The 24061-nt window shown below is 48.0% G+C and overlaps 1 protein-coding gene across 1 annotated transcript; it reads left to right on the top strand.

Moving 5' to 3' along the window:
* Positions 1 to 23462, top strand: CCNF (cyclin F). The gene is made up of 17 exons (XM_081297086.1): positions 1 to 94; positions 1363 to 1517; positions 2719 to 2825; positions 4216 to 4283; positions 6478 to 6671; positions 7051 to 7104; positions 7833 to 7937; positions 8243 to 8320; positions 10952 to 11103; positions 13466 to 13630; positions 16097 to 16220; positions 16388 to 16568; positions 16840 to 16927; positions 19823 to 19922; positions 20036 to 20163; positions 20808 to 20977; positions 21593 to 23462. Exons 1-17 carry the CDS (start codon positions 79 to 81, stop codon positions 22048 to 22050), a joined length of 2343 nt encoding a protein of 780 aa, XP_081153212.1. The 5' UTR covers positions 1 to 78; the 3' UTR covers positions 22051 to 23462.
* The last annotated feature ends 599 nt before the right edge of the window (positions 23463 to 24061 follow it).

Genomic DNA, 24061 nt, shown 5'->3' with positions numbered 1-24061 from the left:
TGCGCGCGGCGGCGGGGCGCTAGCCGGGCGCTGGCGCGCTCGCGGGCGGGCTCGGGCGGTATCGGCTCGAGCTCGGCGATGGGGAGCGGCGGTGGTAAGTGCGGGCGGCTGGCTGGCGCGGGGCAGGCGGCTGGGTGCTCGGGCGCCCGTCACCGGAGGCGGGCGCGTGATCCACCGCAGCAAGGCCGGCGGGAGCCCCCAGCCTGAGCCCGACTGCGTACTTGGACGCGCTGTTTAAATACCCACTCGGCGCCCGCGCTTCTCGCGGCGGCGTTTCCCGGCACTGTTCCTCCTGGGCGACTATTTGGGTTTTTCGCAGAGTAAACTGCGATTGCATCTCTGTAGAGTCCCAAACCTGTGGAGGGAGTAACGGGGACACTGCGATCCCCGCAGCCCATGCCCGCCTAAGGCTCTGTCCGCGCACCTGCGGACCGCTCTTCTGGGCCCCGGAGCCACGGCTCCTGGTGCGCGTGAAGAGCTCGGTCAAGCCGAGCCGCGTCTCAGTTGTTTTTATAGTGGTGATTAAACATTTCTAATAAGTGTGTGTTCTAGAACAAATGAATGAGGAGACTTTAATGGTAAAATCTGAGTAATCTTTGGGAACTAGTCTCCTTGGGTGTACATTTATTTGGCTTTTGCAGTACCGTTTAGTTGCTTACTGGAAGATCCAGGTCAAAAGATGGAGTGGGCATTCATAAGAAAAGTTCTGATTCACGGAGGCAGGAGCAGTTACTTTCCTTGGGGGATGGAGGAGGGATGGGTGGAAAGATAGGTAAATCTGTACATGGGGAAGTAGGATGTTGAGGTTCCTAAGGGCTTACATTTTCCTCCAAAAGAAGGAGTAAAGCCATCTGCCTAGAATGAGGAAGGGGTTGCTGGAGTAGGAGTTGGAATGACCCACTGTAGGAAGAGGGAGAAAAGAACTCATCTGGCAGACTGCATATCTCATCTTTAATGTTTGCATATGTGCCAATCAAGGTCTTGTGTTGGATTTGCACAACCTCATTGAATAGCTGTCAACTCCCCATTTCCCAGAGGTGGACACTAGGGCTTTGATAGGGCAGCTCTGACATCTGCAAAACTGAGGCTTGGACAGGGACCTGCCTGGTTTACAAGTCCTTTGCTTCCTTGCAGGGCTGACCCTCCTAATTTAGGGTCTAAAACCAGAGTGCCCAAACCCACAAATCCTTATTGAATGTTATATTTTTTAATCACATGAACTAATAAAAGCAAAGATATACAACTATTTAATCTAAGTTTAGGACTAGTCAGTTCCTTATTTTGTGGTACAGAAACTATTAAATCATCTTCAGATATAACTTTTCACTCATCAAGACTTATATATATATTTTTTTCCTTAAGTGATCCACTGTAGGTGTGCCAAGTGTTTTTGTTATCCTACCAAAAGAAGAATAAGAAGACGACCCCAAAATCTAACCATCTTGAATCTCCCGGAAGATGTGCTCTTTCACATCCTGAAATGGCTTTCTGTTGGGGACATCCTTGCAGTCCGAGCTGTAAGTCACCAAATTAAAGCAATACCAATCATACCACATCTGATTACAACATCAATGCTTCGTGTTCTTAAATGTCAGAATAAAACTCTGGCTACAAAAGGGAGCAAAGGAAACAAGAGTGATAGCACTAATAGATGTTTGAGGACATTCCATTTGGAGAAATAGTACACTAAGTTTGACTCCATTTATTGCAATGTATATTTCAACTGAGAAAGTACCGCTCTTTGGCAGTAAAATTTAGGTCTCTTAAGAAATAAGATTGTATTAAAAAGGATAAAAATAAACTGAGTATTGTGGCAATGCCTATAATCACAATGACTTGAAAGGCTGAGACGGGAGGATTGCAAGTTCAAGGCCAGTCTCTCAGCAACTTAGTGAGGCTCTAAGTAACTTAGCAAGATCCTGCCTCAAAATAAAAAATAAAAAGGGCTACATATGTAGCTAAGTGGTAAAGCACCCCTGGATTAAATCCCTGGTATTCCCACTCCCCAAAAAATAAGGATAAAAATATGTTCTTGAAGATATATCCTAACATGTAATGCTGAAGTAAACTCTAGAAGTTATTTTTGAACTGCAATTTCACTTTGCATGACTTGTCCTAGAGTATACAACAAATTGGCAGGAAAATGCCAATAACCCATTTTCTGATTCCCAAAACCATCTCTACTGTGGTTATAATATACCTGGGCAACCCATGGTGTACTGTATTCTCAACAGTAGTGGAGACTTTAGCATTTAATTTGCTCACCTGTGCTCAGGTGCTTGGCCTTGGTATTTCCTGCCTGAAAGCTCTGGGTTCTACCTGAGGTTGTCAGTCTTTTCCTTGAGACTCTGCGGCCAATCTTTAAGCCATGTAAAACAGATTTTTTTTTTTTGGGGGGGGGGGGTCTTGCTTGTGGCCCTTTAGTCACTTTCAGGTATAGACCCTTGCAGAAGTGTCATTCCTTCTTTCTTAAGCTAGGTGTTTGGTCTTCCCTTCCTGGGCCATTGTACCTCTCCCCTGAGAACTTCAAAGAAACTCATTTAGGGCTTTATTTTCCATGCAAAGCAACATAATTTTTACATAGAGACTGGATCCCTTACTGCTTGGGACAGGAAAGAGGCAGGACACCTTATGTCTGTGTCCTGTCTTCAAGAGTCTTCAGGAGCAGAGCTGTTGGGGAGCCACTCGGTAATTCCCCCTGCTTCTGTTGCTCTGCAGGTACACTCCCACCTCAAGTACTTGGTGGATAACCACGCCAGCGTATGGGCATGTGCCAGCTTCCAGGAGCTATGGCCTTCTCCAAAGAACCTGAAGCTCTTTGAAAGGTATCTCTGCACCCTGAAAATGGATGGCTTAATCTCCTCCTGCCTTTGCTTCTCTTGATTTGCCACCTGTGTCCCAAGACCTGATCCAGAAACTATTTTCCTGTTGCTGTCTTCCCCTGACTATTGCCTCATGTCCCGAGGAATGACACAGAGCTGCTGATCTCACCCATTGAGCCACACCACTTCCAGCAGGCCACTTCATGTCTGCTGTGCTTCCAGAGGGTCCCCCTGGGGCAGGGACCACTTCCCATGTTACTCAGACATGAATCACCTGTCTATGGAAGTAATACTCAGCCTTTGCCTTTGTTCAGAACCATGTGATTTAGTCCTATTGAATTTCACTCACTGGTTGATCCATCCCATATGCTAGAGTTGTGAGCCCAGAAACTAGCAACCAGGCCCACCATCCAAGAACATTATAATGGTGTCAGAGGTTGCCCTTGGAACCAGGTGGCTCAGCTTAATCCTCCTCAATTAATAAACTGAAAGCTAGGCATAATGGTGCATATCTATAATCCTAGCAACCCCAGGGGTCTGAGGCAAGAGGATGACAAATTCAAGGACAGCCTGGATAATTTAGTGTGAGTCTGCCTCAAAACTTAAAAAGGGTTGGTGGTGTGGTTCATTTGTAGAGCACTTGCCTAGTGTGTGTGATTCCCTATACTGCAGAAAAAGAATAAACCCAGAAGCCAGGTGCAGTGGTACACACCTTTAATCTCAAGCACTTAGGAGGCTTAGGCAGGAGAGTCCAAGGCCAGCCTCAGCAATTTAGTTAGGTTCTAGGCAACTTAGCAAGACCCTGTCTCAAAATACAAAGGGGCTGAGGATGTAGCTCAGTGATTAAGCACCCAGTACCTCCCCAATCATACTCATTAGCAGTCATTCCCCCTTTTCTGACAACCCCTCAAATCCTAGACAACCCCTAATCTATTTTCCATCTATGGATTTGCCTATTCAGGACATTTCATACAAATGGAACGAACCATAAAATATGTGGTCTTTTGTGACTAACTTTTCACTGAGCACGATGTTTAACGTTTATCCACATTATGGCATGTAATGGTAATTGCTATTTGACTATATTACATTAAAAATTCAATTCGGTACTAATAGGGCATTATGTAAAATTGTGGATGTGTAACCGACGTGATTCTGCAATCTGCATTTGGGGTAAAATTGGGGGTTCATAACCCACTTCAATCTAATGTATGAAATATGATATGTCAAGAGCTTTGTAATGTTGTGAACAACCAATAAAAAATAAATAAAATAAAATAAAAGACAAAAAAAAAATTCAATTCGGAAAGCAAGTATCCCAGCTTCAACTGCTGTGATAGTATATCACCTTTGTGGCTTTAAAGTCTTGTGTTCTTTGTTCTTAATGTTCTAGGGCTGCTGAAAAGGGAAACTTTGAAGCTGCTGTGAAGTTGGGCATAGCTTACCTCTACAATGAAGGCTGTAAGTCCTGCCCCCACCCAGTGTTGGCACTTAGATAAACACGAGCCTTCGGTCAAGAGACATTCTTAGTGAAGTTGTTTAGTCGCTCTTCTTGCTTTATCTGATGGTCTGCCTTACTATCTCTTCTTAGTAGCTTGTGCCCAGAGCTGCCCTGAGAGGAACCATTGATACTTTAACTTAGGTTCTAAGAATTTTTTCTCTTTTTTTTTTTTTTTTTTGAAATTTATTTATTGATTTTTTTAGTGTTGATGGACCTTTATTTTATTTATTTTATTTTATATGCAGTGCTGAGAATCAAACCCAGTGCCTCACACATGCTCTACCATTGAGTCACAACCCCAGCCCCAGAATCTCTTGTTTTAGCAAACCCCTTGAATTTTTTTTTTAATATCTTTATTTTGTTTATTCATTTTTATGTGGTGCCGAGGATTGAACTCAGTGCCTCATATGTGCAAGGCAAGCACTCTGCCACTGAGCCACAACCCCAGCCCAAAACCGTTGAATTTTTGTCAGCAAATAACGACTTTGAGGGCTGGGGTTGTCGCTCAGTGGTAGAGCACTTGCCTAGCATGTATGAGGCACCAGGTTCAATCCTCAGCACTGCATAAAAATAAACAAATAAAAATAAAGTCATTGTGTTCATCTACAACTAAGAAAAATTTTTTAAAAAATGACTTTGAGGGGCTGGGGATGTGGCTCAAGCAGTAGCGCGCTCGCCTGGCATGAGTGCGGCCCGGGTTCGATCCTCAGCACCACATACAAACAAAGATGTTGTGTCCTCCGATAACTAAAAAATAAATACTAAAAAAAAATTTTAAAAAATGACTTTGAGGGCTGGGGGTATAGCTTAGCAGTAGAGTGCTCGCCTAGCACATGCGAGGCCCTGGGTTTAATCCTCAGCACCACATAAAAATAAATAAAATAAAGATATTGTCCAACTACAACTAAAAAGTAAATATTTTTTAAAAATGACTTTGAACCACATACCACACACACCTGTAATCCCAGTGGCTCAGGTGGCAAGAGGATTACTAGTTCAAAGCCAGTCTCAGCAACTCAGCGAGGCCCTAAGCAACTCAGTGAGACCCTGTCTCTAAATAAAATGTAAAAAAGGTCTGGAAATGTGGCCCAGGGTCAAGTGTCCTTGAGTTCAATCCCCCGTACCAAAAGAGAATGATTTTGAGTAGAACTTTAGGATGGAAGCTGCTTGGAGAAATTAGCCTTTCCTGGGCTTCCTCCATCCCACCAGTCCATATGTGGATATAGTTTCTCTCCTTGGCCATCCTTTGCAAAACGTCAGGGAGAGATCAGTGTGCCTGCTTCCACAGGGTCTCAGTAACATGGGCAGCAATGGTTCCACGCTGGAGGCAGCTCAGACCTGCCTAGCCTTGTGCTAGGATTCCTTTGCCTCTGAAGGCCCAGTGCTTCTTAAAAGACCTTGGCTTTAAAAAAAAAAAAAAAAAAAGGCCTTGGTGAGGCTTCTCTTATGCCACTTCTTGCTAATCTACTGGAACTCATATGCCCCAAGGAGGGATCCCAGTCGGCTATCCCAGCTTCGAAAAGACATAATGATTGAGACATAGCCCAACATTCTCCTGCTTCTAAAAGACATGGTGTTTTGCGAAGATAATCCCTGTCCTTGGCCAGCTGACAGGACTGTGGTGACTGATGGAGCCCAAGAGCATTGCCCTCCTCCAGGCTCAGGAGAGGCAAAGTCCTGCCCCCACCTTCCTGTCATAGAGCAGTTCCCAGAATTGTGCACCTACAGTATATAATTCAGTGTGTTGTTTTGTTTTTTAAGTATATTCACAGAGTTGTGCAAACATTGCTACTGTAATGTTAGAATATTCTCACCCTGAAAAGAACCCATCCCCACAACCCATAAGCAAGAGGTTAGGGAGGGAGCATGGGGCTGAAACCTCTGGGGCACACCTTCCCTCGTCATTAGAGTCTAGGCTTCCGGAAGGATTCCAGTAAGGTCCTGAGATCACCAAGACCACCTGACCCATCCTAGAACTGAACAAAGCAGGGGAAAAAGAGGATGGAGCCCCCTTCCTAGAGGCCTCATCTCTCCTAAAACACCAGCTACTTTGCACTGCAGTGGGTTTGAGCTTTTAGACTTTCCAGAAGGACTGGAGAACTTTCCTTATTCCATTCCTCTCATTGACAGCCTGGGCTCTTCTCTGTTTGACAGTGTCTGTGTCTGATGAGGCCCGTGCAGAAGTGAATGGCCTGAAGGCCTCTCGCTTCTTCAGCCTGGCAGAGCGACTGAACGTGAGTGCTATACCCTTTATCTGGCTCTTCATCCGCCCGCCATGGTCGGTGTCTGGAAGCTGCTGCAAGGCTGTGGTCCATGAGAGTCTCAGGGCAGAGTGCCAGCTGCAGAGAGTAAGTTCTGGCAAGGGGCTCCACCTGCAGGGTCCTAGGACACAGGAAAACCCAGAGGTAGATACTGTAGGCCATGTAAAGTCGGGACCTAAAGGAAGTAGAGGTATAGAAAATTCAGTGCAGGTATGGGGGCTGTGAACTGACCATGGGAGAGGAGGTGTGAAGGCCAGGGGTGGACAGCAGGGTCTGCCTTGGTGGAAGTGTTAGCAGCTGGAAACACGGGATCAAGACTGCCTGAAGCAGCCAGAGCTAAGGATTAGAACTGGGGCGTGGTCCTCTGTATGAAGAGGGGGCTGTGGCAGGGCTGGGAAGGATAGCCCCCTGACAGTTCTCTTTGTTAGGAATTATACTTCTTTCTCCTCCTTTTTTTACTTTCAAGACTCACAGAGCGTCCATACTGCATTGCTTGGGAAGAGTGCTAAATCTTTTCGAGGTTAGTCCAGTTGTTTGCTGCCCTTGGACTTTGCTTTGTTTGTCAAATCCCTGTCCAGGATCCAGGAAGTACATGAAAAGTAGCAGAAGGGGGCATCCAAGGTCATTGCAAAAGCCAAGCCTGGCCCTGAAAGGCTACATGGGGCTGGGCAGTGGATCCTGTTGTGTGATTGGGCTCCTGGGGGGCTGTGAGAATCAAATGCCTATGGTGGGTAAGTGGCAGAGGTGAGCAGACACAGGCAGGACTTGAGCAGGTGGAGTTCTTCCACTGGTGAGCCTCAGTGCTCACGCAGACCTCTATACTCTTAAAGTTTAACAGGCTTTGTGCTCATTAGCCCCCTTTACATCAGATTTAGAGAAGGTGATGCTTCTAGTAAAGCATCTGGGAGGGATGCTGAGAGTAAGTGAGGAGCCACCAACACTACTATCCAGGCGGTACAGAACATTTTCTTTGGCAACAGTGTGAAGGGCAGGCCTTGGGTGTCTCAGAGCTGAGTCAGGGAGCCTGCAGGCCAAACCCACACAGAAACCTCCTCCAGGAAAAGCAAGGCCAGAGCTCCAAGTCTGTACTTCTTGGTTGTCAAGTGGTGTATCTTCAGAGAATCATTGCTACCCTGATTTAGTCAACCCTTGAGTTATCTCAGAGTGTGATAGCTTAGGTGCATGGAGGAGAAGAAGGTGGCTGGTAGATTGATGAGAAAAGAACCAGTTGTGCTTGGCTTACTCCAGGATGAAGAGAAAAAGAAGCAGGCCCGTCACCTGTTTGAAGAGTCTGCTCATCAGGGGTGTTTGGCCAGCTCGTACCTCCTCTGGGAGAGTGACAGAAGGATGGATGTGAGTGGACCCACGTCTGAGAAAAGGAAGAGTCCTGTTGGCCAGAGGCATTCCCCAAACTGTCCCTTGGACTCGGTTCTAATGAACAAAAGAAGTTGCTTTAACAGCTTCTGGCCTCTTGGCCACCAGGAGCTGCTAAGTAGCAATCTGCTCTCTGTACCTCCAAAGACAACCACCTTCATTTGGGGATAAAAGGCTGGGAAGCCAGCACAGTGGGGACCAGGGGTGAGGGAGGAGACATCTAAGAACCCATGGGTCAGCTCCCAAGACACAACTGTATAAAGGCAACTTTTTCCTGTTGACAGATGTCAGATCCTGGACGATGCCTCCACAGCTTCCGGAAACTCAGAGACTATGCTGCCAAAGGCTGCTGGGAAGCGCAGGTGACATGGAGTGCTGGCCTTTCCCTTTACGTGTTTGGGGCAAGACTGCCTGGGCTTTACATGGAGACTGAGGGATACAGTAAGATTGGTCCTGAAGCCTAGTGTTTCAGAAGGTTAGCTCTTGTGCACACAGGGAGAGAGCTCAGAAATGCTTCATTCATCTCTGTTGTCTCCACCCTTGTCTCTCAGGCTAAGCACTCTATCACTAACTACCCTCCCACCTTCTTAAAAAAAATTTTATTTTAAAACTGGACATGGGGGGCTGGGGATGTGGCTCAAGCGGTAGCGTGCTCGCCTGGCATGCGTGCGGCCCTGGTTCGATCCTCAGCACCACAAACCAACGAAGATGTTGTGTCCGCGAGAACTAAGAAAAAATAAATAAATGTTAAAATTCTCTCTCTCTCTGTCCCCCTCTCTCTCACTCTCTCTTTAAAAAAAAAAAACTGGACATGGTGGCACACCCTGTAATCCCTGTGATTTGGGAGACTGGGGCAGAAGGATCAGTTTTAGCAACTTAGTGTGGCCTTAAGCAACTTAGAGAGATCCTGTCTCAAAATACAAAGGGCCAGGGATGGGGCTCAGTGTTCAGTCCCTGGTACAAAAAATGTATGTATATGGGGCTGGAGCTGTGGCTCAGTGGTAGCGCACTTGCCTAGCATGCGTGACACACTGGGTTCAATTCTCAGCACCAGATACAAATAAATTTTTTTTTTTTAATTTTTTTTTAAAGAGAGAGTGAGAGAGGAGAGAGAGTGAGAAAGAGAGAGAATTTTTAATATTTATTTTTTAGTTCTCCGCGGACACAACATCTTTGTTGGTATGTGGTGCTGAGGATCGAACCCGGGCCGCACGCATGCCAGGCGAGCGCACTACCACTTGAGCCACATCCCCAGCCCACAAATAAATTTAAAAAGTAAAATAAAATAAAGGTCCATTAACAATTAAAATAAGATTTAAAAATATATATATATATATATATTTTTTTTTTTTTTTGAGGCAAAGTCTTGCCTAGGGTGGTCTCAAACATACTATCCTCTTGCCTCAGCCCCCTGGGTCGTTGTGATTACAGTTGCCACATTCCTGCTAGCCTCTTAATTTAAGTGTTGGTGGACTACACCTTTGAAAATTCATACCATTCCCTCCTGGAGGTCATCCCATAGGTAATACTTAACCTTGACAGTGCAGGCTGAGGCCACCTGAGAGCAGAGGGTGTGTGGAGTTCTTTCCTAATCTTTTGAGCACCTAGCCCTGCTTAAGTTATTCAGCTAGGAAGTCAAGGGTTTATAGTTGGTATTCCCCAGACTCTCCGGTTGCAGCTATAAAGAAGTCATTTTAGGACAAACTGAAGAAAGTTTCCCCTTGCCAAGCAGGTAGAAGCTTTTTCCTATCACTCCATCAGCTGGATGGTACTTTCATCTACATTCAAACCCTGGAAAAGAAGTCACAAATCCACAGATGGCCCAGGCTGATGTATCATAGAATGTTGTAGTGTTCATGTCCAAAGAGGTAGTCAAAAGATTTATAAGAAATGTAATTCTATAGAAGCTCAGGGTAATCAATGAGAGTAGTAAGACCCTTGTGGATATTCTGAGGGCTCAGTGGATTTTTGAGAGGAGACAAACACAACCAGATAAAAAGTTTAACAAATGTTAAACTTGCTGCTAGTCAAATGAGTGCATCTTTAACTGAAAGAACTTGTGCTGATTGTATTAGCAAATTGTATTTATTTTTCTGTGTGTTTTTGAGTGGCTAGCTAGTAACTCCCGGAAATAGATACTTTTAGCAATATCACTTTTCACGAAGATGAGATAAAGTAAATGCTCCTATGAGTGGTATGAAATCAGCACAGGCCTTTCATCAGAGAACAGGTGGAGCAAAAGGTTACAGCTGCTCCTGTGGATTCACCAGTGAGGAACCACGAGTTCCTCAAAGAAATATGTTAAAATACTCTAAATGAAAGAAGTGGATATGCCTGGAGTTGAATAACCCAAGGAAGCATGTCATTATTAGTGGGCCAAGAAAAAATAAAATGTATGTATGTGTGCCCTGGTCACAATTGCACTTATATACTGTTAAAAATGCCTAGAAAAATCTAGAAGGAAATGTATAAAAATAGTTGATGGTGACTATCTGAGGTCTTCATGGGTGTTGGGTGGTTACATGCTGAGGTACTGACCCAGACTGTTAATGTACCATTTCATGAAAGAAGAAACCAAGGTGCAGGGGGTCTCCCAGTTTATCTAAGGTCACACACAGACCCAGGTTATAGAGCCAGATTGTTTGAGACCCCAGTTGGGTCTTGTCATCTTGCAGTACAGCTTCCCTGGTATGCTGATTTTCATACCTGTGAACAGAAGCTTCTCACAAAGAATGTAGGCAGGAGACTAGCTGGCGAGGCCCTGCCCTGGAGAGGGAAGGAGACTCACACATCCATCCTCTCTTCCGCTTAAAGTTCTCATCATGTGCTGTATCACCTGTCCCAAAAAGAGCGACACTAAAGATCTTATCATACTGTCCCAGGGTGAGCAGTCTTAAGTAGGCAGCACTCACACCTATGTTTTCTACCAGAAAGGCGTGAGCCTGGATGTAGAGCACCTCCTGCTCACGTTGGACTTGTCTTCTGGTCCTCAGCTAGCATTAGCCAAAGCCTGTGCCAATGGAAGCCAACTTGGACTAGAAGCTAAAACCTGTAGTGAGATCGTCAGCCAGCTGTTCCAGGCCTCTCAAGCCATCAGTAAGCAGCAGGTCTTCTCCGTGCAGAAGGGACTCAACGACACAATGAGGTGAGGCATGCATGATCCAGTGGCAGAGAAATAACCAAGTCACCTGTCACAGGGCAGCATGATGTTCAGTTACCAGCCAACCAGGAACCCCTCCCCACATTCGTGTGCATGTGTCCATGCTCTAAAAGCAGTAATGCTTCAGCTCTCTGGGTCTTGGGGAAAGAGTCCTACTCCACTCTTTCCAGTTATCTTTTGTAAGCCACAGAATATGTCCAACCACTTTAAACATCTCTCAAAAATGATGGGAGTTTCTAAAACCAAAACTCCCATTGGCTCCCATTCCATGTGTATGACAAGTTACTGCTGACCCCATAGCCCCAGCCCCTACAAACTTTTTGTCATAGCTCATCTTTCTAAGCATTATTATGTTTTGTGAAACTTGGTGGCTGACCAAGCCAGCCTGGACCCAGGGAGCTGTCCCCCTAGGAGAGTGGCCACAACACCCAGCATAGCTTACCTCTAGCGGGCCTCCCAGGAGGGCAATGACACTCTTGTGTACTGAATCACAGAATGTGTTAGAGGGTCAAATGAAAAATGAATGATTTTTTAAGTTTGTGCATAAGATTTCAAATACATTTTGAATTTATAATGGGCAGCTTCTGGCTCCGACTAGGAGACACTGCCCATATAGTAAGTGTTCAACAAACATTTATTTTTAAAATGATCATCCCTTCCCTGGAGAGGCTTGATGTCTCACACACATGCACACTCATCTGTGCACAAACACACAGCCTCAGAGATGCAGCGCACTCCTCTCCCCCATTAATGGCGTCCAACTGGAATGCCTTTGCTTTCTGGGGCCATGGTTGCCCCACCACCCTCCACCCACTTCTCTCTCAGCTCATTTCTCCTCCTGTTAGGAAAAATATGTGGCTAATGCCTTCTAATCCCAGTCTGTTTCTTTGTCTTTTTTTTAAACTGTTGATACTCATTTTATGTGTACGTGGGGTGGGAGATTGATATGAATTTAACTCACTCTATTTGCAGTACTGGGGATAGAAACCAGGGACACTTCACCACTGAGCTACATCCCCAGCCCTTTTAAAAATTTTGGACAGGGTCTCCTAAGTTGCCCAGGCTGGCCTCAGACTTGTGATCTTCCTGCCTCAGCCTCCAGAATTGCTAGGATTACAGCTGTATACCAGCAAACCCAGCTACTAATTAATCATTTTAAAGTGTATAATCCAGTGATCTGTTTTAGAAATCAGAATCTCCCCTTTCCCCAGTACTGGGGATTGAACCCAGGGGACTTTTTACCACTTTTATTTTTTATTTTGAGGCAGAGCCTTCTTAAGTTGCCCCAGTTAACCTCAAACTTGAAGTCTTCGTGTCTCTGCTTCCAGGGAGCTACAATGACCAGCGTGTGCCACTGTGCCAGGCTTAGAAGTCAGGCTGTTAAGTTCCTCAAATCCATCTGCTCAGGGGGCTTCCTAGTCCTATTCAGGCCTGGCTGGCTTAAACCGGGACACCTGACCCTTGCGTGCTCTTCCTTCTGGGAGGAAATAGAGGCTTATCCACTCTCCCAACCGAACCTTTTGGTACCTCAGCCCATCTCCTCCTCCTTCCTTCAACATCTGAAGGTGCTTCAGGGCTGACCTTGGAACCCTGCCCCTTCTGTCTCCACTGGTGTTCGTCATTCTCTTTTGCTTTCTGTTGGTTTGGCTCACTCTGCTTTAAGACAGTGTCTCCTTCATTCAGAAAGGAATTGACCTTGTTCAGATATCCTTGCAGGATTCTCGTGATTGTGACCCTGGTCCCTGGGTTTACTCCCCTGGTGGAGAGGAACAGTGTCTGTCATCCCTTGGGCATCCATCAGGGTTTCCAGATGATTCATGAAGATACCAGTGGCTCTTGCTTTAGGGGCATTCCTGGCTCTTCCATCCCTTGCAGAGCATTATTATAAATAAAATGGTTGGCTGAGTTTGGATGCGTAGAAGAGCCAAAGTTCTTCCACCTTTGAGTAACTTTTCTCTGGTTCTGAGAGCAGTGATCCAACCCCAGCCCTAGACTACCCTACTTGGCCCCCTTACCTGCAAGGGTCAGGCTCCTCCAGTACCACAAACATGTGAGGGCTGATTCTAATCTAGGAAAAGGCCCCCAAACACTTGTATTTATGAGCACCAGGAATGTGCATGCCTGGAGGTGGGGGCAGGTTGCACAGATGTTGGAGCTCGCCAGCCTTTAGGAATGGCTGTGGAACTGGTACCCATGGAGTCTCCCCTGGGACATGGTGTCTCTAGCCTGGCTTCCTGGGTATACCAGTGATTCTACAAATTGCCAGCTCAATTGCTTATGCAGAAATTGGAGTTGGGACATGTAGGGAAGCTTGTCCTAGTTTTCAAGGGTGGCTCTCTCTCCACAGGTACATTCTGATTGACTGGCTGGTAGAAGTTGCCACCATGAAGGACTTCACAAGTCTTTGCCTCCACCTGGCAGTAGAGTGTGTGGACCGCTACCTGCGGAGGAGGCTAGTACCCCGGTACAAACTCCAGCTGCTGGGCATTGCCTGCATGGTCATCTGTACCCGGTAAGAAGGCCATTCATTCCGTGGCAGAGCTGGTATGTTTATGTGTTGGCCCTTACTAGATTCAGGGAGTGCCTATCATTTCTGTGCTGATGGCTGGTTCTTAAAGGAAATGAGTCCCAAAATGGGGCATCCAGGCTAGGTGTCCTCCACATGCAGGGACAATGGAATTGACCCTTGGCATGTGGTTGCCACTGTGCAGGGCATGAGCATCCCAGCACATAGTCTCGGGACCCAGAGTGTGGACTCCAGCAGGCACAGGCTGGACCAGGCTTCCCCAGCTTCTGAAGGCAGTGGTGTCAGGGAAGGTATAGTTGACTGTCTTTACCCTCACATCTTCAGAGTTCATGGAAAGAACCACAACTCTGAGATCTAGTTCTTAAGTCTGTATGGTCAGAGGGGTGAGAGGGTTTTAAGTTCCCCAATGACACCTTGGTAAAGCCCAGTTCCACCTTGTGGACATTATTCAGTATTAGGGGCATCCAAACACAGCAGCCTACCCACTGGCAGCTCCAGCTTTTTAAATGGACCACTTTACATTTCACCCAGACCTATCTGTCTTTAACTGATGCCTGATCCACCCTGGTTTTGTCACTAGAAGCAATGTAGGAGGCCAGTCTCACAATGCATTTTGCATTTTCTTGTTTTCCTAAATTCACCATCCCTGGCATTTCCTTCAGCCACTAGAAGTACATTCCAGGGCCACTGTCCTTGTCAGTCAGGCCTGGTAGTTAAGGGACAGGTTTGGCTGCACTTAGCAAAATGTTAAGAGCAGAGATTCATTTCTCTCTCTCTCTTTTTTTTTTTTTTTTTTTTTTTTTTGGTACCAGGGATTGAACCTAGGGATGTTTAACCACCGAGCTGCATCCCCTGCCCTTTTTTATATTTTATTAGAGACAGGATATCCCTGAGTTGCCTAGCACCTCACTAAGTTGCTGAAGCTGGGTTTGAATTTGCAATCCTCCTTTCTCAGCCTCCCAAGTTTCTGGGATTACAGGCGTGCGCCACTGCACATAGCTCATTCCTCTTTTGCGTGGTAACCTCAGAGGGTCCAGGGTCTCTGGGGTGGGTTGGTTTCATGAGGTTATTGAGGAACCCTAGCTCCTATTTTGTTGTCTGTCACTACTTCCAAGGGCTGCCTTTGTCCCCATGATCCCCATAGCTTCTTTGTCTATCTTTCTATCCAGCTTAGTCACATAGCCACATCTATTCATGATGGGAACTGTCAGCTTGGAGCAGGGTCATATTGCCACAGAAGGAGGGAACATAGGCTTCAGGATTAGTGAGCAGACACTAGTATATCCCATCCAGGGCCCTCTACAAATGTTCTGTTGGACCTGACTCCAACTTTCTGGGTCTTCTGACCAAAGATGCTGAACTGGTGGAGCCACTGCCTCCCTGGATCTAATGACACAGTCACCTCATTGAAATCTAAAATAAAAGTTGTTGGATGATAGACAAACAGTAATATCTGCTTAAAAAGGTTCTGAGGGCCAAGATGCACCAGCTCTGCTCTGTGTGTCACCTGCTGTCCCCAGCATGACCCCCAGTGCAGGGCTCTCATCAGCCCCCTTGCATCCCTCCTTTTGGCATCTATGCCCTTCACACTGGCAGCATATACCCTCATCCTCCCTGTCAAGCTAGTGACAAATGTGCAAACTGCCGTCTCTGGATGGAGCAGCGCAAAGGCTGGGCCATGTCGACTCTCTCAGGACAGTGCCTTCAGAGCTGTTGGAGCAGTGTGATTCCTGAGAGCCAGTGCTGGTGGACCGTAAAGAATGGGGTGCCCGCCTGCCTCATTGACAGTCGGCATTCTATGGCTGGATGCTACTTCTGGCCCTTTGCCTCCAACTTCTGGTTCTGTGGCTCCCCAACCTCCTAGGTGTAAATTCTTTTTTATTTTTTAAATATTTTTTAGTTGTTGATGGACCTTTACTTTGTTTATTTGTATATGGTCCTGAGAATCGAACCCAGTGCCTCATGCATGCTAGGCAAGCATGCTACCACTGAGCCACAACCTCAGCCCCATAGGTTTAAATTCTTTATAGTCACTTGATAGACACTGACAAAAGATGGGGCAGAGGGTATTGTTCAGTGGTAGTGTGCTTGCCTAGCATGCATGAGGCCCTGGGTTCAGTTCCAAACTGCAAAGGAAAGAAAAGTAGGGCAAATCCTCCCTGCTAAGGTTGTTAAGACAGGTGGATGATGACATCACTCATGAAGGCCATCTGTAGAGATATTTGTGTCCAAATCCCTCTTTCTAGCACCTTCTGACTATCCCCTCCTTAAGGCTCCTTCTCAGCTATAGGCAGCTGGATCCATTGTGGAGCCTCCTTTTGTCTTCAAAACCCAAAGCCATCATGTTTTCCCTACCTTGAGATCTCCTAGAGCCTTCAGCCCTCCTCAGCCCAGCCACACCCCTGCCTTGGGAAGTGGGCTTAGGGCTGTGACCCCATCTCCACATCCCAGGTTCATCAGTAAGGAGATCCTGACTATCCGTGAGGCCGTGTGGCTCACAGACAACACGTACAAGTATGAGGACTTGGTGAGGATGATGGGAGAAATCATCTCCACCCTGGAAGGGAAGATTAGGGTAAGTGGGGTTTCTTTTTCCTGTTGAATCAAAGTTGCAACCATGCTTGAGGTCCTGGGAGTGGGCAGGTGGAGGTCATCCATCGGCTTTCCTGCTCTGGAAAGTCCTCGTGGGCCCAGAAGGTGCCTTGCTACCCCGGGTCCCACACCCACCTCATTTCTGTCTAGATCCCCACCGTGGTTGATTACAAAGAGGTCCTGCTGACGCTGGTTCCTGTGGCACCCAGAACCCAGCACCTGTGCAGCTTCCTCTGTGAACTCTCTCTGCTACACACCAGCCTGTCTGCCTTCGCCCCAGCCTGCCTGGCCTCTGCAGCCCTGCTCCTGGCCAGACTAATGCACAGGCAGAGTAAGGATTGGGGTGGAGGGACCAAAGAGAAAAAAGTATTACCTGTCCATCCTGGAGAAGACCAGAGGCAGCTCAGGGTGGGAAGGGAAGCATTGTTTTAGCTTAAGTATTTCTCAGATTTTTGACAGTTGATGGTCTATATGGGGTCTTATCAAAGTCATTTTAAAGGGACTGCAATTCTGAGCTCCAGGAATCTCTACAATATAATGGCAGGGTGTGGGGTGGGAGTGGCAGATGTCAGTCTCATTCCCAGCCTGCTCTCCTCCCCCAGCACAGCCCTGGACCAGTCAGTTGTGTGACCTCACTGGGTTCTCCTTTGAAGACCTCATTCCCTGTGTCCTGAGCCTTCATAAAAAATGGTGAGTCTGTGAGGAAACAAGGCCTCCATCCAGACTTTGCCAGAGCAGGGGTGGCACTCATGTACTATCAAGGCCTTTGCTTCTTCATGTGACAGCTATCAGTCAACCCACAGAGCTTCCTACAATGAGTTTCTTACAAGAAAAGTCTTTCTCAGAGTTAATGTTTTAAAATCCCAGCCCTGTGCTGCTTATTTCACACATTCTTCATTAGATAAATCCTCTGTCTTATGGAGGAACAGGGAGCCAGCAGACAAGGGCTCCTGACCACCAGTCCCATCTGTGCCTGTCTCCACTCTGCTCTGACCTATTGCCCCCACCTGCACTTCAGACCCACTGCCCTGCTGCCTCCCCGTCTGTGCACCTGCATCTTCTCTGGGCACTTCCCTCAGCCTCAGTGGTCCACTGACGGTCAGCTCCATGCAGTCCATGGCGCCCCCTGGCAGGCCAGGTGCTGGGGGAGAGGCTAGAGCAGCATGGGCTATACAGGATATCTGATGGTAATGGACCCTGGAGAGAAAGCAAACAGGCAGGGGCTGGGGCAGGGTGATGTTTAGACAAGGGCCAGGCTTCCCCTAAAGTAAGCGTCCTGGGACCTGTGGGCATCCAGGTCTTAGGCAGAGGGGAGCCATGTTAGGGCGTGTGCCGACCAGTGGTTCTGCTGGCTTGAGTGGAGAGTTGCAGACCTGAACATTGAGTGTGCCGCCGCCTGGGACTCCCCCCCCCCTTCTCATCAGCACTTTGGGACTTTGTCTTCCCACTCTGTAGGTCCCCTTGTTCCTTGTGCTGTCCTTCCTTGGAGTCCTTTGTCTTTCACCTACTCCTCAGATTTTCTCCTCTGGGAGACTTAACCAGATTCAGACCTCACCTAAACTCGACCCTGGGCCCCCGACTGCCAGTGTGTCTGAGCTGGCTGGTCTCCTCTCTGGATGTGTTCTTCCTGTAGGTTGCATTTGTGCTTAGTGGACCAAGCCCAGTCTCCTAGCTGAGACCAGGATCAGCCTGCTTTTGTGTCTCCTTCCTCCCTGTCGCCTAGGAGCTCTGTGGTCTGGCACATTTTCCACATACACTCGAGCACCTTGGGTTTAGGTCCTCTCAGGAACCTTGGTCACTCCCCTAGCCATCTCTCAATAGCATGTCCTCTCTGCTGTACCAACCCAGAGCCTCACCTGCACACTTCCGGGATGAGATCAGAACTCTGCAGAGCAGCTCCCAGTCTCTCTGACCAGCCATTTTCTGCCCACCTGCCCTTTCTCTTCCCTCCCCACTGTACTCAATTCTCAGGGGCATTTCTCAGGGTTTAGCATGTGCTTTGGCCCACCCTCTTTTGCCAGACCCCACAACTGATGGATGAGGAGCCAAGCTGACTCTCCGACCTCCCCTTGCTCTACTGGGAGCACAGATCATTACCCAGCAGTGGCCCAGAAGGTGTTGCTGGGCTGTGTTGGTTCTTTTCCCCACACAGGAGCTTTTGTTGATGTTGTTTTTTGTTTTTTTGGTGATTGAACCCAGTGCCTCACACATAAGCACATAACCAACCACTGAGCTATACCCTCAAGTCTGTTTTGTTTTTCAAACTGGTTCAATTGGAAACATTTATTTATAAATTTAATTTAATTTTTTTTTTTTTTTTTTTTTTTTTTGGTACCAGGGATTGAACCCAGGTGCTTGACCACTGAGCCATAACCTCAGACTGTTTTGAGACAGGGTCTTGCTAAGTTGCTCAGAATCTCACTAAGTTCTTGAAGCTGGTCTTGAACTTGCAATCCTCCTGCCTCAGCCTTCTGAGCCACTGGGATCACAGGTGTATGCCACTCTACCCAGCTGAAAATTTTTTTTGTAGTTATAGATGGATACCCCACCTTTATTTTACTTATTTATTTTTATGTGGTGGAGAGGATTGAACCCAATGTCTCATACATGCTAGGCAAGAGCTACAGCCTCAGCCCCTAAATTTTTTTTTACTGGACAACTTAATCTGAAGTATACTCACAGAGTCCACACAACCATCACCTCTACCAATTTTAGAACATTTTCATCACCCCCGCCCCACCCCTGCACCAAGAAAACACTCTGACCCTTTACCTCTAACCCTTCAATTCTGCCAACTCCCTCAGCCCCTGGCCGTACTGTCTGTTCCCTCCCTCTATGGATCTACCCGTTCTGGATGTTCTGTGTGATGCGACCCTGCCCTGCGCACAGGCAGCCTCTTCTGCCTGGTTCCTCACAGTGACCATGCTGTTTTCCAGGCTTGTGTTGGTGTGTTGGTGATTTATTTGTTTTTTCTTTTCTTAATCTTCTTTCTTTCTTTTTTTTCTTTTTTTTTTTTTTTTTCCCCAGTACTGGGGAGTGAACCCAGGGCTTCATCCATGCTAGGCAAGTGCTCTACCACTGAGCCACATCCCCATCCCTCCTTTTATTATTAGTTTTTGAAATTTTGAGACAGGATGTCACTAAATTGCTGAAGCGGCCTCAAACTTGCAATCCTCCTGCCTCCCAAGCCTCTGATACTGTAGCAGGCACACACAACCACTCCCCAGTGCTTCCATTTCTTTTTGTGGCTGAATAAAATTCCACTGTATGGATGGACCGCTTTTTGTCTACCCATTCATACACTGATGGTACTTTTGTTATTTCTACCCCTGCCCATTGTGAACAGTGCTGCTGTGAACACATTTTGCAAGTTGTTGTGTGGCAGTGCTCGATTCTCTTGGGTGAAACACGGGGACTTGTGGAAACTGTGCTTAACCATTTGAGGTGTTATCAAGAGCTTTTCCAAGGTGACTGCACTGGTACCACTGGGCTGGTATCAAAAGCTTGTTGTCCCCTCCAGTTCAGAAAGTTAGACTAAAACTAGGCTAGGTCCTCATGGTTCCTCCTCCATGTCCCTGTTTCTAGCTTCCATGATGATGCCCCCAAGGACTACAGACAAGTGTCTCTGACTGCTGTGAAGCAGCGATTTGAGGACAAGCGCTATGAAGAAGTCAGCCAGGAAGAGGTGCTGCCTCACCCCGGCCTGGGTGTCTATAGGGTACCGGGTGGGTGGGCTTATCTGCCCTGCCTCAGTCTCGCCTTAGGTGGCTTCCCTCACTGACTCTGGCCTCCCCTCAGGTGCTGAGCCACAGTCAGTTGTGTGTGGCCTTAGGAGTGAAGCAGGAGAGTCCAGAGCCCCCGTCTTTCCTTAGCACAGGAGAAATCCATGCCTTCCTCAGTTCTCCCTCTGGAAGGAGAACCAAACGGTGAGTCTGGCCCTGGTTCAGGTCTTATGATAAAAGCCTGGCCCTTGCACACCAGCTCTGAATTCCCTCACTGACGATGCAGCTGTCCGAGGGGCTTCTGCCATGTGCCCAACCACACTGTGTCAAACCTGCTTTCCAGAGGCTCCCTGGAGCCCCCTCAGTCTAATGGGAGAGACCCTCCACAGGCAGCCCAAGGTCAGGAAGTAGAAAGGCTCAGCTGTGTGGCAGCATCTCCCAGGGACAGGCCTACATTCCAGCTTCCAGTCCTGACCCCAGGTGGGCAACATGCTGGCACTGCCCAAAGACAGGCTGTCCATGTTGTCTTTTGCCCAGTGCCAGGCCAGGCACTACCCATGTCTTATATAAATAGCACCCTGGAGGGTTGCATCATCCTGCCAGTCTCCAGAGGGGCCAAGTAGTTGGCCCAGGTCCCCATAGCCAGCCCAGATGAATCTGGGTTCACACCCAGACTTGGGCCCAGTTTGGTCCAATCATCCTTCCCCCAGGGCTTACACCTGCTCTTTCAGAGCACAAGGTGAGGGCCCAGGGACATGCAGGTAATTGAGGCAGGGGCTGAGGACCAGGCGGGACCTCCAGATGGGCTGCCTGTGACCAGAGCCTTCTGGATTTTTCCCACTTTGCAGGAAGCGAGAGAACAGCCTCCAGGAGGACAGAGGCAGCTTTGTCACCACCCCTACTGCAGAGCTGTCCAGCCAGGAAGAGACGCTGCTGGGCAGTTTCCTCGACTGGAGCCTGGACTGTTGCTCTGGTTATGAGGGTGATCAGGAGAGTGAAGGAGAGAAGGAGGGTGATGGTGAGTGTGTGGCTATGCTGTGCAGAGGGTCGTCAGGTGGGAGGCCACCCACACTTGAGAGCCTCCAGTACCACCTCCTACCATATCTCTGACTACAGAAAAGCCTGAGAGTAGAGTCAGGGGTGGGGTTGGACCTTGCCCACAGGCCTGGAGATGATTTAGACAAGTTCTGTGTCCAGCTCCAGCAGGGTCTGTGCTGCTCCAGGACCTTGCTAGAGCAGGGGCAAATAGATACCCTCTCTGGAGTCCTGGTAAGCTCTTTCTTGCACATTGAGATGTGTCCATGTGGTGTATGCAAGCCCCCTCAGCAGGCCACAGAAGGTCCTGTACCCAGCCCAGCCTGGAAGGGTTTCTATTGCATCTATGTCTATTGGTGGACTTAATGGTTAGTTGGCCAATTTGTCACTTTCCACTGCCCTCCCAGCTTCAGAGAAGCATGTCACCCTGAGCTCTCACCTAAGCCATATAAGGAACTATAGCCAGGTAGGGGACATTTGTCCTGGAACACAATGTTTTAAACTGTCTTGGCAAGGAGCTGAAGCCTGGGCTGCTGGGTTACCCCTGATGCTCAGGCTGAGGTGTGACCTCTCTCCCCTTCCCCGACATTTCCCACAGTGACAGCTCCCAGTGGTGTCCTCGATGTCACCGTGGTGTACCTGAACCCAGAACAGCACTGCTGCCAGGAATCAAGTGATGAGGAGACCTGCCAGGAGGACAAGGGACACCAGGTGCCTGGCACTCAGACACCTCCAGCCCTAGGGTCCAGGCCTCTTCTCCATAGCAGGAGGGGTCCTGGCAAGGACGTCACAACCTCAGGGTACTCCTCCGTGAGCAGCGCGAGTCCCACAAACTCAGTGGACAGTGGCTCAGGGGGCCCTCCCCTTTCTACCTCAGTGCTGTCTCTGGGCAGCAACTCAGATACACAGCCTTGCCACCATCAGGCCAAGAAATCATGTTTACAGTGTCGTCCCCCAACCCCCCCAGGGAGCAGTGCTCCCCAGCAGCAGGTGAAGCGGCAAAACCTATCCATGCACAGTGGCAAGGACGTGAACTTGGGCTTCCTGAAGCTGTGAGTGTGTGTGTGTGTTTGCCATAGTGAATGTTTACTGAGGGAGGGGGGAACGGGGAGGGGGGGAGCAAGCATTGTGGATAGGTGCTATGCAGACCCTGGGTAGGTGTCACACAGAGAACAGGGGGTAACTCCTGGGCACCGACTTTCACTCAGCTCCTCTCTGGAAATATAGCCTTAAAACAATCATGCCACACCATGTGAGACCTGTCCTTGTACCCTCATATTTCCTGCTGTCTTCTGAGAGCTTAAGCCATGTGTGTCTTCCTCTTCCCAGCATTGGCCCACTGAGCCCCATGCCCAAAAACAGTAGCTTTCAAGCTCCAAATTCATGTGACCCAGGTATCCTGGCACAGCTCGCACCTCTGAGCACACCACTGTCCCCTCACCCACCTCACCAGGCTGGGATAGCCACTCCCTTCTGGGTGATAAGTCCCATGGTAAGGCAACCTATGACCCTGTATATAGATGTGGATTGCAGTGTGACCACTGGGTATGGGGACCCTGAAGCTGGGGCCACAGGCTCCCTCCCTCCAGCACTTTGAACTTATTTTAGAAATATGTCCCTCCTCCCAGAGTGGTCTGTGTCTCATGGTGTCCATATGAATATCTCTCTTTGCACTGAATTTATGGGCCATTCTTTTCCTGTTTTTTTTATTTCTATATTTCTTTAAAATGAAAATTTTTTTAAAAGTTAAAATAGAGGATAAATAAAAGTGGGAACTGGAGAGGATGTTCCCAACTTTATTTAGGCTGAAATAAAAAAAGAACATGTGACCCTAGCCCTTTGGTGCTATCCTGGCACACTGTGCAAACAGAATTTTCCCAGAGAGGTTAGCCGGAAAAAAATTTAAAAGTCATAATATCTGAGGTAATCAAGAGGAAGAATATCAGAAGGCTTGCCCATGGCTGATAACTGCAGATCTGTGGATTCCAAGCTGGCCAGAGATGTGGCTTCCTACTTTGAAAATGACAGGGCTTGGATGGAGCTCAGTGGTAGAGCACTTGCTTGGATGCATGTGAGCCCGCCAAAGGCTGATCACTGATCCTAACTCTGACCCTGCTGGAGTACTTTTATTACCTTTCAAAGGTAAGAACCACTTGGCCAGTTTCCCCAAAGCTCTTGAACCAGAAGTATAGGGAAGGGGGATATTGGCTTGGTAGTGGCTTTGCTGTGTGTGTGTGTGTGTGTGTGTGTGTGTGTGTGTGTGTGTGTTTTCACCGTGGCGGCTGTCTTTTTTGCTACTGTACAAGAATTCTGACCACCCTGGGCGGTGCATGGTTGGGTTGAGGAAAGTCCAGGAGTTGGAATTGTAAACTTGTCCTTTCCACCATGTGCCCCTGGGCATGTGTGAGCCTCAGTTTCCTCATCTGTAAGATGATAACCTACCTCACAGGGGTGTTGTGAGGATTAAATGTGATGGGGACAGTGGCACAGGAGTGAAGCATCCCTGAACTGCCTTGACCCTTCATAATCTCTGATGAGAATCCCAACTCTGGATGGACTCAGTTCTCTGTCTTCTCCCAGCCTGCACCTGTAAGAAACACTCTAGGCAATGCCTGGAACCACCTGACTGTGGTATGGGTCTCCCTGTCTACCCCCTGGGCCTGATAGTCACCTTGGTATCTCCTGACTGCACACTTCGTCCTCAGCAATATCTGTGCCCACAGTCCTCCCACTGACCCAAATGTTCCCTGGGTCACTGAATGCCTTGTCCACTCCCTGTCCAACACTCTCCAAAGACCAGTACTGCCCAGGACTTAGCAGCAGCACTTGCCCATGGCTGCCTCCTGGACACTGACTGCTGGCCATTCTCTGAGAAGCTTACCCTCCTTGCCACCCACTTCCTCCAACCTTGGGCCATCTTGCCAGGCCCAAGTGTGCCATGCTCCAGATCTCCTGTGCTTCATTCCCTATATCCAGATTTCTATCTGATACCTCCCTGGATGTCATCACTTCATCCCCATGTCCAAAAATGAACAATTCCTCTGTCCCTTCCTTGATCTTAACAAGT

This window comes from Spermophilus citellus (assembly GCF_964194105.1).
Source record: "Spermophilus citellus genome assembly, chromosome: 6".
Taxonomy (NCBI): domain Eukaryota; kingdom Metazoa; phylum Chordata; class Mammalia; order Rodentia; family Sciuridae; genus Spermophilus; species Spermophilus citellus.
The sequence above is the reverse complement of the archived record's forward strand: the minus strand, read 5'-3'. Positions and strand labels throughout refer to the sequence as shown.